Source organism: Nycticebus coucang, chromosome 14, assembly GCF_027406575.1.
Source record: "Nycticebus coucang isolate mNycCou1 chromosome 14, mNycCou1.pri, whole genome shotgun sequence".
Taxonomy (NCBI): Eukaryota; Metazoa; Chordata; class Mammalia; order Primates; family Lorisidae; genus Nycticebus; species Nycticebus coucang.
The window spans coordinates 52,254,045-52,267,588 of NC_069793.1; the positions used below are offsets into that span (position 1 = coordinate 52,254,045).

Sequence of the window (13,544 nt, forward strand, 5' to 3'; positions counted from 1 at the left end):
CTGACCCTCCCCATCACCCCTGCCCCCTACCCATCTTTACCAGCAATAGTTTTTCCAAAAACAAGATCAACCACAGTTTAGTCATTGATATTTGTTCAAAAATTTGACCCAGAAGGTACAAAACAACAGATCAAAGGGCCTGCCTCCTCTTCAACATTTTCCTCAGCTTCTAATAAATCATTATTCTGTGAATGGAAATGATTTCAAGCCAAATGCTTGGGCAAACACCAAGAGAAACAGATGACCTTATTTGCAACAATGTTGGTTCTTGGAGGCCAGGCCTGTCTGGGCCCTCAGCTCCAGGCTTGGGAATGGAGCCTGTGAAAGTACAGAACGTCCTATCTAACACAAACACTTCATGCATAATATTAAGGTTTTCTGGGGGAGAGGGGTTGTTTGATTGTTTGTTTCTACCTTCAAGGAGAATTTGGCTTTTTCTCCAAAGAACAACACATTTCACTCTCTCATTTGCACTCAGTAGCCCAGGGTGAGGCTGCTTAACCATCCACAATCCGAGCCTGTCTAGATTCTAACAAGCCATGGTAGCTGTGGGTTCATAAAAGGCGTTCCTGGGGGAGAGTGCCCAGTCAACAGCTCCTAAGAAGACTCCAGTCCTTTGGGGGGATAGAGGAAATGTCTGGGGGCAACCTCGGTTCCGACTCACCGTGACCCACAGGAGGATAAGGTACAATCTATATGGAAAGGTTAGCAACACACATACCCGAATGGCTTTTCCTTTTCCTAATGGACTTAGGATTGATTCTCAACTAAGATCTTGGTTAAAACAAAAAAGACTAAAAAAAAAGAAAATTCAGAACTAAAGATTCATCTAATTTTTTCTTACCTGGGTATCTATATTTCGGAGCCAAAATTGCCTCAGTACCCCCATCTCCTTCGCCCCTATTGTACTCTACAAAGAATTGAAAGTACAAAGAGAAAGAAAATTCGTATCATGCCCATTCAAGAGAGAGCATGAGAATAAACAAATAATTTTTCTATTAATGTTCCCAGCTCTTTCACCCTAAGAATACTTTCTTGCCATGATTTCCCAATGATTTGAAAGAGTCTATATACCAAAAGGCATATAATAAACGAATTGGCTTCCCCATTAAACAAATCCAAGACATGTATCTGCCAGTCTGACCATTTGTTTGATCAGCATAAGATAACCATGTTCCCACACTGCTTGGATTAATGTGATTTTAGCTCAAAGCAAACCAATTTTTTATTTAGTTAGCTGGTATAGCCCAGCCCTGGAGAAATTAAGCTCTGGGTCACAAGAAGAGAGGTTGGTCATTTAGCCTATGGCCTGGCTGAGTTGGGCAGCTGCTATTGAAGATGGCCGGTGATACTAGTAAGGCAACTCCTTCTTCAAGGAATCATGGGTTTGAGTTCTGGTATTAATCACTTCCAGCTATGTGACCTCAGGAAAATCACCCAACTATTGTGAGTTCAGTTTTTTTTTTTTTTTTACCTTATATTGTCTAGTTCATTGTGAAGAATAATGAAATCACCAACATAAAACATTTTTTTTTTGAGACCCTGTTGCCCAGGCTAGAGTATGGTGGTGTCATAGCTCACAGCAATCTCAAACTCCTGGGTTCAGGAGATCCTCCAGCCTCAGCAACCTGAGCAGTGAGACTACAGTGCTCACCACAATGCCCAGCTAACTTTTTCTATTTCCAGTAGAGACAGGGTCTTACTCTTGCTTAGGCTGGTCTCAAACTCCTAAGCTCAAGGGATCTGCCTGCCTTGGTCTCCCAGAGTGTTAGGACTATAGGCATGAGCCACTGCACCTGGCCATAAAATGCTTCTTAAACTATAAAGTGCATGTAGTATATAGTATCCCTCAGAGGATATGTTCCGAGACCCCCAGTGGATGCCTGAAATCACGGATAGTACTAAACCCTACACACACATATACATATACACACACACAAATTCATATACATATACACGCTATGTTTTCTGATCTGTAACTGAGCCGGCTACTAAGTGATGAGTGGGCGGTGCATACAGTGTGGATACGCTGGGCAAAGGGATGATTTATGTTTCAAGCAGGACAGAGTGGGACAGTGTGAGATTTCATCACAGTACCCAGAATGGCATGCAATTTAAAACTTATGAATCTTTTATTTCAGAAATTGTCCATTTAATGTTTTCAGACTGTGGTTGATCACAGGGAACTGAAATAGTGGCTAAGGGGGGCGACTATTATACAAGTATTAGACACAATTGGTGAGGTTCCTGTTAGTGACATCTGAATTCTAGCTCTAGCTTTGACATTTACTGCCTATATGACTTCTCAAAATTTAATTTGCCCAAGTACAAAATTGGCATGAGTATGTGTTCCTAGCCTTCCTTTAAAGGTGACGTGGGGAGCAAATGAGACATGTAGGATGGCTCTGTGCATGCAGGAAAGCGCTGTTGTCACCAGCCACTGTTCACTCGAATGGCTAGCTCATGCAGGGCGCTGCTGGCCAGGCCCTAACAAGGCTGGATGAGCCTTCATGCCAACATCTGGAGATTGTTTATTCACTTCCAAGGCCAACTATGACAGACAAGTTGAGGAGCTGGACTCCATGGTGCTGCTCAAGGACCTAGGGCACTCTGAGCACCCAGGGAAGTGTTGACTAACCATAAATTTAGTCTAGAATAAAAATTCTTTGAAGATATAACCACTTTAAGATAGGAAGCTGCTGTGTGCCTTTGTCACCTATGAGGGGGAACCTGTGTGAGGTGTAATAACACTGCTGATTTTTACTTCTACTGTGAGAATAAAAGCGACAGAGGGAAAGAAGAGGGCAGAGCCGCTCTTTGGGGAGATATCTCCCCTGCTCTCCAGAATCAGAATCAGTGGCTTTTCTGTAAATAAAAGTGAAACTGCTGATCTTTCAACCGCTTCTGTTGATTGGCTTGGGTGACAGGTACACAGACTCCTTGGTCCAGCAACACTGGACAGCAGCTGCTGTGTAGAACTAAGTGTTCAACGCAGGTAGTTTTACTCATCTTTTCAGAAAACAAAAGAGCCCTTCCCACCTGCTGGGTCCTGCGGCATGTACTGGCTCCCATCATCTTGGCAGTAAAGCTATGACGTATACGTGATCACTATCACTTTTCAGACAAGCAAAGGAGCTTTCTGAGAGGTTCAAACGTCTGTTGAATCCCCAGCAGGCCTAAATATATGTTTGTCTGCTGAGCTTCAAATTGCATTCCCAGTCCGTAAAGCAGCTTTGAACCCAGGCTGAGTTTTGCAGAGGAGAGGAGGGAGGACATCCTGGTGTGGATCCGCACAGCACAGGGCTGGGAGGGGCTGCTCCAGGGCCCTGTGCTCGCCTGGCCTGGGATGTCGACACTCTCAACCCTCCTAAGATGCCTTCACACACCTGAAGTGAGAAGTCCCAGAGACCTAGTGGAGCTTTGGGTGGATCTGGGAGAGAAGCTGTGGCAGGGGAGAGAAGACCTTCTAAGTCTCAGTAGAAGGGAAGCATGCTGGGCAGTGACCTTGTTCACCGCTCAATTCCCAGCACTGAAAAGAGATGGCGGTGCAAAATAATGCTGAATAAACAGTTGTTAAATAGACAGACAGAGGCCTTGTAGAGGAAAAGACAATCCCTGAGCTCTTCTCCTTTGCCTAGGCATGGGCCGCCCAGTCTTCAAAGCTCATCCTCCCAAAGGCCCACCAACATGGTGGGCTGGGAAAGTCACTCCTGCTAAAAGTAAGCAAGATCCTTGAGGGAGAAAAAGTCTTTCGTTTTGCTTGAAGTTGATAAATATTGCTGGGATTTGGATGTTAACAAGATGATAAGATTGGTGAGGGGGAGAAGATTTTAACACCAACAGTGAAAACCAGGAGGGAGAGAGATTGTTAAACTTAGCTCGGCAGAGACCCAATGAGCCATCTTCAGAGTTAGAGGCCACATTGTAAACAAATGTGTGCTGCTCAGTTCCCATGTTAAGATGTTCCTCTGGAAGTTGGAGAGGAGGTTAGGAAGGGGCAGGGAGGAATGTCAAATACAGATGCCCCTGTATGCACAGATGTTGTGTGTGGGTATGGTATAGAATCCTACAGACATGGCCTAGCCTGTATCATCATGCCATAAGGGCCCCTGAGCAAGGCCACTGAGGATGCCTGTCATCTTCTTGGTGTAACTGTCACGCAGCCTCTATGTACAGACCTGGGCAGGCGTGTGGATTTCTGAGTCTTGTGCATGGACACCTTCTGTGTCGGTACAGGACCAGAGTGGGTGGACTCAGCACTCTTTGTTTATGGGAAATGGTTAGTCCAAAGAACATCACACAGTTTCCCTAAATCAAAAAAGTATCCAGATACAAGATGCCAACACGTAGTAGGTTAGACAGAGGTAGTACCTTTTATGTGATCCTCATCACAGTGCTGGCATTGGGTGGTAGACAGTATGCTAGGGTATTTCAGTGATGACCAGGCCAAGTGTGACCCACTGGCGTTACTAACACACCCACCTACTTAGAGGAAGCACTTATTTTGAGGAGAGAAGGACAAACAATGCCTGTTCTAGGCACTTAGCTCAAAGACCAAATCTCTCTATCTAGCCAAACAGTAGGGCAAAGTTTAGATATTAACTTGTCTAAAGTGAGGCTGTGGGAGGGATTAGCGCTGTGGACCTTCACCTCTCTCAAGATGGCAGCCAAGAGACGCACCCTGGACAAGGCTGGACATGGTTCAAGATAGGCCAGGGTTGGGCTGGGTAGAGCTCTCTAGCTCCCCAAGCATTCTCTAGCAGGCCCTTAGAGGGTCTGGCTACCCCTGCCAGCTCCTGGCTTTTGACTGTCCTCACCTCTTGAGGTAGTTCTGGCTGGGCTGTTTCAGTTCCGTCACTCTATAAACAGAGGTGTGGTAAGTGAAAGATTGAAATAACCTTCTCTAGCTCCCTCTGTGGGGCTGAGTGATGAGAGAAACAGGGTGAATGGAAAAGGTGGCCACAAGGCCTGATGATTTATTTTGTGAGCTCATCTTAGAAAAAGTGCTACATACCTCATTGCTGAATATCACTATAGTCACCTTTAAAGTACTCCCCCTGGGAAGCAGTGCACTTACACCAGTGCCTGGTCTACCTTTCAAAGTAATTTTGGAACTCTTTTTTCCAGAATAGCCATCAAGGTATTACCCTTGATGTCCTGAATGTCATCAAAATGTCTTCATTTCAATATTTCCTTTATCTTTGGGTAAAGAAAAAAGTCATTAAGGGCCAGATTAGGTGAGTAGGAAGGGTGTTCCAATATGGTTATTTATTTACTGGCTAAAAACTCCCTTACAGACAGTGCTGTAAAAGCTGGTGCATTGTTGTGATGGAAAAGCCATGAGTTGTTGGTCAAGATTTTCAGTTAAGATTTTTCTAACTGTTTCTTCATCGATGTTTATTTGGTCTGCTATGCTTCTCAGCCAGCTGATGATTTTAACACACAATTCAATAAAATTTTGCAATTTTTTCATCAGTTCTGCTTGTTACTGGCTGCCCTGTCCTCTCTTCATCACTGATATTTTCTCTCCCCTCAGAAAAACATTTAATCTATTTGAACACTGCCATTTTCTTCATAGCATTATTTCCATAAACTTAGACTAACATGTCCCTGATTTCACCTCTACTCTTTCCAAGTTTAACAAGAAAATTATGAATGTTCATTCATTGCTCTAATTCAAGTTCCAACATTCTCAGGACAGCACACAAAACATGTGACAATAAGGAATGCCACTCAGCCAGACACCTCTGCCACATGTGGACATGATGAGAGCCTTGGGGACAAGAGAATTTGAGGGGCTCTCGAGGTTATGATCCCTTGCTGAGCTGTTTGTGCTCTGCTGCCAATGTAGGGGTACAGTGGCAAGTTCATGAACTTAACTGCCAACCCTTTGTACGCACTGGCTTGCATGCCCAAAACATGGGTCCTTGGGTTTCAGAGGAAAAATGGCTGGGCTGGGGGTTGAGGAAGCTGACTACTGGTCTCCAGAATATAGCACTGCCACTCAATAGGACAGGCTGGGCAGTGTAGTCCCCATGCACAGCCTTTAGGTTGGGACAATTTGGGGGGCAGAGGAGGAGAGCAGCTGGGTGCAGCTCGTTATTTCAACTGCTCTGCTGCACACCTTTGCCCAGCTTAGCCCCACGAGCCCATCCCTTCCCACAGGGGCAGGAGAGGGAGAGGCATGATGTGTCCTGCTCCCGGAGTTAGCAAACGACCACTGCCACATTCCAGGGAGCAGGGAGTGCAGGCCTCAGTGGAAAAACTGACCACCGCTCAGATAGCCCTGGGAGAAGGAAGCCAGGCAGCCCCCCCCCCACCGGGCAGAGGGGGTGGGCAGCACCAGGAAGCATCAGCCAGGGGTGGAGGGACTGAGCCCCTTAAGAGATTCAGAGACTCACAGGGGCCTCCAGCCCACTGCATGTCAGTGGAGATGCCTTGCTGTCCTGGAGACGAAAGGCAAGCTCTGGGTGGGTAATCACAAGTACTCTGTCCTGAGCCAGCCAGTGGCATCATGCTGGCCTCATTTTCCTTGACCCATCTTTTCTCCTCTGCTCCCACGGTCCACCTTAGAAATCCTCTTGCCAGCCCCCATATGCTGATATTTGCTCCTGCCCCAGCTCATCCATACCCTACAGCCTTTGTTCAGCCCTCACCCTGGATGACCCCCCAGGGAACAGCTGGCATTGTCTTCCAGGCCCACCGTACAGAACCACTCTGCTCCCGGGGCTCTTGATGTCCCCCACCTCACCAGCTGCCCTGTCTCTATCTTCTTCCCTGGCTGCTCTGCCCCCGAGAGCCCCTCAAGTTCTCTTATCCCCAAGGCTCTAACCCTTGGTCCTCAGTCTCCTATCTTTCTGACATCTAATCTCCCCAACGGGGTTCTAAGGTCAGGCCTCACATCACTTCTGCACGCCCTATCACTGCGTACATGATAAATGACTTTTAATGAACAGACTAATTACTGGTAAAGGAAGCATGAGTGGGGGGAGGGGCACAGCAATACAGTACAACCTTTGACCCAGGTACCTAGCCTCTCTAGGCCTCCATTTTTATCTGCAAAACAAGCACATTCAGCAAGAAAACTTGCATGACACCTCCTACTGAGATGCTGTCATTCAAATAAAATTGTAATTGCTTATAAGGCACATGATTCCCAAACTGTGTACCAAGGCATCTTGTGACACTGTGGTGAACTCACAGAGCTGCCACCAGATATTTTAAATTGTCTAGAGAAAGACAATGATGTCCATCCAGCACCTACTAAGTTATTTGGGCTTGACTACTTAATACATGGAACTGTTAGCTATTTCTTTTGATCGAGGGGCACCATGGAAAGAATTACAGAGATATTAAGGGTGCCATGAATTGAGAAAGTTTGGGAACATTTCTATTAGGCTCCAAGCTCTTCAAAAGCAAGGTTTGTATATTATTTACTTCTGCACATTTGCTCCCCGCATCAAAAACAAAAACTATGGCCCCAAAGCTGGTAGAACTCAACAAACATTGTTGAATGAACGAATAAAAACCAATGAAGCAGATGTGTAATGTAGCATCCTCACCACACACTTCCACCAGCACACTGACAGCCACGTGTTTCTCATCTGATCTGCTTAGCAAAGTGGGGACTCCTCTCATTCCTGTCCCGCAGGAGGCAGGGCTGTTCTGATTCACTTTTAGACATATTCACCAGTGCTCCTCTCTGCTCCCTGCCGCACCCTTCCTGTCACCATGGTGATAGGGAGAACTTCCAAAAACACTCAAGTCCCTACACCTGGTTTTACTCACATCTTTGGGGAGCACTTGGTCTGTGTAACTTATCAGCAGAAACAGACTGAGAATGTGCAATTCTCTGTTCCTCAGACCCCACTCACATGCAATGAGAAATAAAATAAAAACCAGGCCAAAACGTACTCGTGGGGTCCTCTTCCTTGGAAATGTCAGGTTGAGATAGTTGTTAGAAATGGATGATTTAGCCAAGTTCAGGTCATCATTGTCTCCATAATTTCTGCGCCAAACATCTGTTGGGAAATAACAACACAACTGAGATTGAGATCCTGGGCCCAGGAGGATGCTACAACAGAGGCTGTCCTTGTCACAAGGTCTCTCTAAAATAATTCCCTCACCCTAAGCTAAAGATATAAATGGCACACAGATGCCCTTAAACACACAGGGTCTGGGTGAGGGGGGTCACTATTTTGCCCCAGAACAGAGGACAGTAGTTTGAGGTATAGTGAGGCTTGGGCACAAGGACAGAGATGGCTCAAGGGGCTGAGCAAAGCCTCCACCCAGGTCCTTACCCACAGGCCTCAGCGGGGTGCCCCGGAAGAGCTCGTAGAACTTGGACAGGTACATGACCATGCCGAGCTTGTCTGGCTCCTGTGCTGATGCCATCTCTTTGCCTGTGGTCACTGGAGGGATCCCAAACTCACGCTCAGCCACATCAAATGCCAGCTGGTTGTTCTCCACAGCGTCATCTTCATTCAAAGAGTCGAAGTTGCTAGAAAATCCAAACCAAGTAGAAAATTCAGGGAGAGGAGGTGGGGGTAGGACAAGCTGAGTGCTACCAGTGACCACCCTGCCATCAGCAGGGGTGGGGAAGGGCAAAAGAGCAGCAACCCCAGCCCCTACCCGCAATTCTCACCCCCTGCAACACCAGAAGGTGCTAACCCCATCCTTTCACTCAAGGAGTTACCAAGTCGGGGACCTTGATAATGTCAGTGCTGTGGGCCAGAAACCACCATAAAACAACTGAAATCTCTTTGGAAAATGTAGGGGCTACTTTACGTTTCAATATTTCCCTTATACATTTTTTTAAATTACAAAAGTAACATGGGCATCTTGTAAGGAAAATCAGGTTATATATATCATATAAAACCAAAAGTGAGAGTCCCATCCCCTTCTCAAGGCAACCTCACTTCCTAAAGGCACAAAGTGACAACCCGTTGCTAAGTTTCCTCTCTGTCTTTTTGGTGGGTTTACACATGGGTGTGAGACTATACTGCTGTTGATTCTAATATAAATGCGTTGTGTGCTTTGTACATGATAATGTGTTTCCACTAACATAATCTGATCTTCCTAATAATGGCCTTGATATATTCCCAGTCTATAGATGAAGAATCTAAAGCTCAGGGAAAGTACCGGGCTTGCCCAAGGGCTCACAACTCATGGATTTTAATTCTGTAAAACCCTCCAACCAGTTCCCAGAATTAGGTCTTGCCCATCAGCCCTCTGTTGAGGACAAAGCGTCAAAGTACAAATGCTCAGATTTTCAGAGCGTGGTCACTGGAGGTACTGGAGAGTGCAATCACCATGCCTGAGCCAATTTTTACCCTCATGTATGAGCAGCACAGGCCAAACATTGCTGACAGAGTAATCAGCGCAATGAGGAAAGAACAAATTTAAGGAAAACACTCAAGTCTAAATCATGTGAAGAGGAATATTGAACCAAGTCCGTGAAGATTCTGCACCCAGCGGAGCAGCCTTGGCATCTCCCATCTCTGGGGTCCAGGTGGCCCCAGACTCACATCAGCTCAGGCCGGAAGCGGTGGATGATGGCACAAAGGGCCAGGCCACTGCGCCAGGATGTGGTCAGGTCGGTGACATTGACGTGCTGGTAGCCCTCGGTCTGCTGCTGGCACCAGGTTAAGAGCTTGTTGGGCCGGATGTCTGACTCTGCAGGAAGGAAAGGCAGGCAGTGAGGTGCTGGGGAAATCTCAGGCAGCTCATCCTGGGGATCCCCTCCCACTGCCGTCATGGCTGGGGACCAGGAGAAGTGGCAGCCAGGTGAGGGGCCAGGGCAGGAGCCATTGGCGTGAGTGCAGTCTGCTGATTGTTGCTGCCTGGGGGTGGGGTCAAGAGGGGCATGGGAGCGCAGGATGTTTGGACAGGAAGCACGCTCTCTGGTAGCAGAGTCCCTCCAGCTGCTGTGGCCAGGTGAGATGCTAGGAACACAGACCCTGTGACAACACGCTGATCTAGTGGGGAAGTCAGACAGAGACAGGGGTGATGATGACACGGTGCTACAATGGAGGGAGAGACAGGGTGCTTTGGGAGCATGGGAGCAGCTTTGCCTGGGTTTGTCCCTCAGAAGGAGAGCTCTCCGAAGAAAGTGACATGGGGTGGGGGAGGCGTGTTTGAGCTGGTTCTTGAAGAGTGTCGGAATTCATCATTCCAGGAGGACAGAAAGGACTATGGCAGTGGTAAAGAATCTAGGAAACCCTGCCATGTCTGTGTGGCCCTGAGATGGTGTATTACACGTGTAGTGGGAGGGCACATGGGGCGTGGGGACAGGGAGGAACACAGGTGAGCATGCCCTGGGGGAGGGGAGGATGCCAGGGCTGGACAGGGGCAGGAGGCCAGAGAGGTCTGTAGGCAGGGCAGGGTCCTGAGCAGAGCAGGGTGCCCAGGGGTTACGCGCTAGCCATTCCCTCCCCCTGCTTCTGAGTACTGGGCCCAGGAGGGTCAGCAGAAGAGTGGCACACATGAAGCTTGTTACCCAGTTGGGAAAACAAGACCCCCATCCTAAAAATATCAGTAAAATGAAAACGAGCCCCATTGAAAGAGCTGGATGGTTCGCATTTGCTGTGCTGAGTTCTCAGCACGGAGTAACTCCATCAGCCCTCACTGTGACACCATGAGTAGGTGTTATCTGAGTTTCACAGAAGAGGAAACTAGAGTGCAGAGAGGAGAGCCGCCTGCTCGAGCTCTCCTAAAACCTCAAACTTAGCTGGTTATAATAAGAATTTGGTGGAGGGAGGGTAATGGGTGGGGCCACATCTACGGTGCATCTTAATGTACACAGCTATGATTTAACAATAAAAATAAATAAATTAAAAAAACTGTACAGCTGAAAATAGAGGCTTATAAAAACAAGGATTATAACATGTTATAAAAGGTGGCCATGGCTTGGTGCCCACAGCTGAGTGGGTAGGGCACCGGCCACATAAACCAAGGCTGGTGGGCTCAAACCTGGCCTGGGCCTGGTAAACAACAATGACAACTGCAACAAACAAATAGCCGGGTGTTGTGGCAGGCGCCTGTAGTCCCAGCTACTTGGGAGGCTGAGGAAAGAGAATCGCTTAAGCCCAAGAGTTTGAGGTTGCTGTGAGCTGTGACGCCACAGCACTCTACTGAGGTGGACATAGTGAGATTCTGTCTCACAAAAAAAGGTGGCCACAAAGTTCATGTGCAGTTTAAAATAGCATGTGATTTCAAATCTCCCCTGAACTTTACAGCCACCCTGGATTTAAGTCACTTACAGACAAGGGGGAAATCATGTCCTTCAAAGCAAAAGGGGAGGGGACGGGAGGGGAGGGGAGAGCAACAGCAGAGCAGGGCTGGCTGCAGAGCATGTGTCATGACAGCCACCACTGGGCAGGCCTCCTCCCTGCAAAGCACCCCCTGGCCACCTGGCCAGGGCCCAGGAGGGCCACTTACCCTGCCTGGAGAGGCTGATGGATCTTCTCAATGAGCCCTGTCTCTGGAGAGGGTAGTGGTCCAGCTCCTTCGTGACGAATAAGTGCTTTACCTAAGAGCAAGAGAGACGTGCTTGTCTACCAGTTCCCTCAAATCCTTGCCTCAGGGCCTCTAAACTCAGTGCTTGCCGCCCTTCTCCCTTGCTAAGGGCACAAGTCATAGAGCAAGGGACCTCAATCACCCACCCAAATGTGGGGTGCCAAGAATGAATGTATGTGACTAATTTGTGTGTATGTAATTGGCTTAATTGAAAAACTCACACCTTTCTCTAATTCTATTGACCAGAAAGGTTGGGGGTTTGAGGGCTCTGAGTCAGTGGGGAAAAAAAATGGTCTCCAGGAGAGGAGAGGGAATGCTTGGCTGAGTAGATTATTTAAGAGGAGTTTGATCAGCAACACATATGCACAGTGACAAATTGATATATGAAAATATGTGCACAGATTTATCCCCACGAGCTCTAGTTCTCTCCTGAGGGTGATGAGGAATGCTTCCTGTACCAGGGAGAAGAACTGGTCCTGCCCTCAGTCCCAGAAATCAGCCAGAATTTATGTGATATGACCCCCTTCCTACCGCTCAGAGCACAGTGACACAGACAGGGCCCAGAGGTGGACTTGCCTGGTGGGGCCTGACACAGTTTGAGTTGAGGTTTGGGTACCGCGTCCCTGGGTCCAGCGTGTACTGCTCAAAGTTCTTGTTGATGTTCTCTGGGGTCGTCTGAGGTAACAGCCGGTAAAGACTTTCCCTGGAGGGAGGCGGGAGCCCAGAGTTCAGGCCTTGCCATCTCAGGCCTCAGCCCGCCCTCACTCCCATTCCTCAGGTTCAAGGGCTTCTTGGATGTGTTTGTACAAACCCTTCCCTGAGATAGATGACACCTAAGGTTCTTGAGGTCTGCAAAGTTGGGGAATGGTCAAAGGGACTGAGAGAAGGGGGTTTCTTCTGTGGTGGGGATGCAGGCCTCCTGCCCTGGCTGAAACAGGGGTGCAGGGCTGGTGGCATGGTGACCTATGGTTTTCCTGTAACCACAAGGAGCCACACTGCCTCCTTTCCCCATGACCACAGGTCTCCACACCGAAAACTGTCAGAGGGCTGCTGCCACCCGCCAACTCTGACTTCCTTCACCTACCAGGTGTCACAGGCACGTGGCCAGCAGCAGGGGTCTGGGAGGAAGCCCAGGATCTCAGCACTGGGAGAGGCCTGGGAGGTCAGAGAACTCAACTGCCATCCAGGGCAGGAGAGTCAGCACTGCCTTGGAAGACTTCCTTAAAACCTCTGGCTCCTGAATGAGTAAGCAATGTTGGGGAGCCCCATCTCGAGGGCCACCCCACATGAAGGCTTTCTCTTTGGCATCTAGGGCCTGAGAGAGGGACTGAAAAAGGGAGACTGTGATGAAGAAATTGTCCTTGGAGACCCTGGTGATGGAATCAGGCCACATGAGGGAAGGCAGACTGGAGGGGCAGAAGCTCTAGGAATATCCAGGAGTCACCTGGTCCCCTGACAGGTGATCTTATCGTTTCTCCTGCCTGTGCCTTTGACATGGCCCTCCCCCCAGGTAGCAGCCCTGCTGTCAGAACTCACCTCTCAGCCAGCAGCTCCAGGGGACAGCAACCCTGGCTCCAGCTCTTCACCATCCATGCTGTGTCAAAGGCTGCCAGGAAGCCACGGGCACACCCTGTGCCCATGGGCCAAAATGGCTACAAAAGAAAACGTGCAAAACTCTGGTTGATTCTCTGATCTCCCACTGTCCCAGCACACACTGACGGCCAGGCCTGTGCAAGGAGGGATAGAGAGGAGACAGGGCAAGGACCCTGCTACCTACAAGTATTCGCCATAGGCTCAAACAGTAGCACAAAGTCAAATGTAAAGAGTGACATGACACAGGTATGGCAAACTGTTCTAGGAGGGGGGTGGGGCCTTGGTGTGTGTCACACTTTATGGGGGCAAGACATGATTGCAAGAGGGACTTTACCTAACAATTGCAATCAGTGTAACCTGGCTTATTGTACCCTCAATGAATCCCCAACAATAAAAAAAAAAAGAAAAAAAAAAAACTGTTCTAGGGCTCAGAA

At 48.3% G+C, this 13,544-nt stretch overlaps 1 protein-coding gene across 10 annotated transcripts in view; it reads right to left on the reverse strand.

Moving 5' to 3' along the window:
- Positions 1–13,544, reverse strand: part of MICAL2 (microtubule associated monooxygenase, calponin and LIM domain containing 2) — a 231,702-nt gene that overhangs the window by 107,389 nt on the left and 110,769 nt on the right. For 5 of the 10 annotated variants that reach the window (XM_053560667.1, XM_053560665.1, XM_053560666.1 and 2 more), the window contains exons 10-16: positions 13,054–13,169; positions 12,094–12,220; positions 11,440–11,530; positions 9,528–9,675; positions 8,301–8,500; positions 7,915–8,021; positions 845–910 (exon numbers count right to left, since the gene is read on the reverse strand). In XM_053560667.1, coding sequence (XP_053416642.1) covers positions 845–910; positions 7,915–8,021; positions 8,301–8,500; positions 9,528–9,675; positions 11,440–11,530; positions 12,094–12,220; positions 13,054–13,169 — 855 coding nt within the window. The remainder of the gene's footprint in view (positions 1–844; positions 911–7,914; positions 8,022–8,300; positions 8,501–9,527; positions 9,676–11,439; positions 11,531–12,093; positions 12,221–13,053; positions 13,170–13,544) is intronic. The other 5 variants (XM_053560668.1, XM_053560664.1, XM_053560671.1 and 2 more) reach the window with 1 other exon arrangement.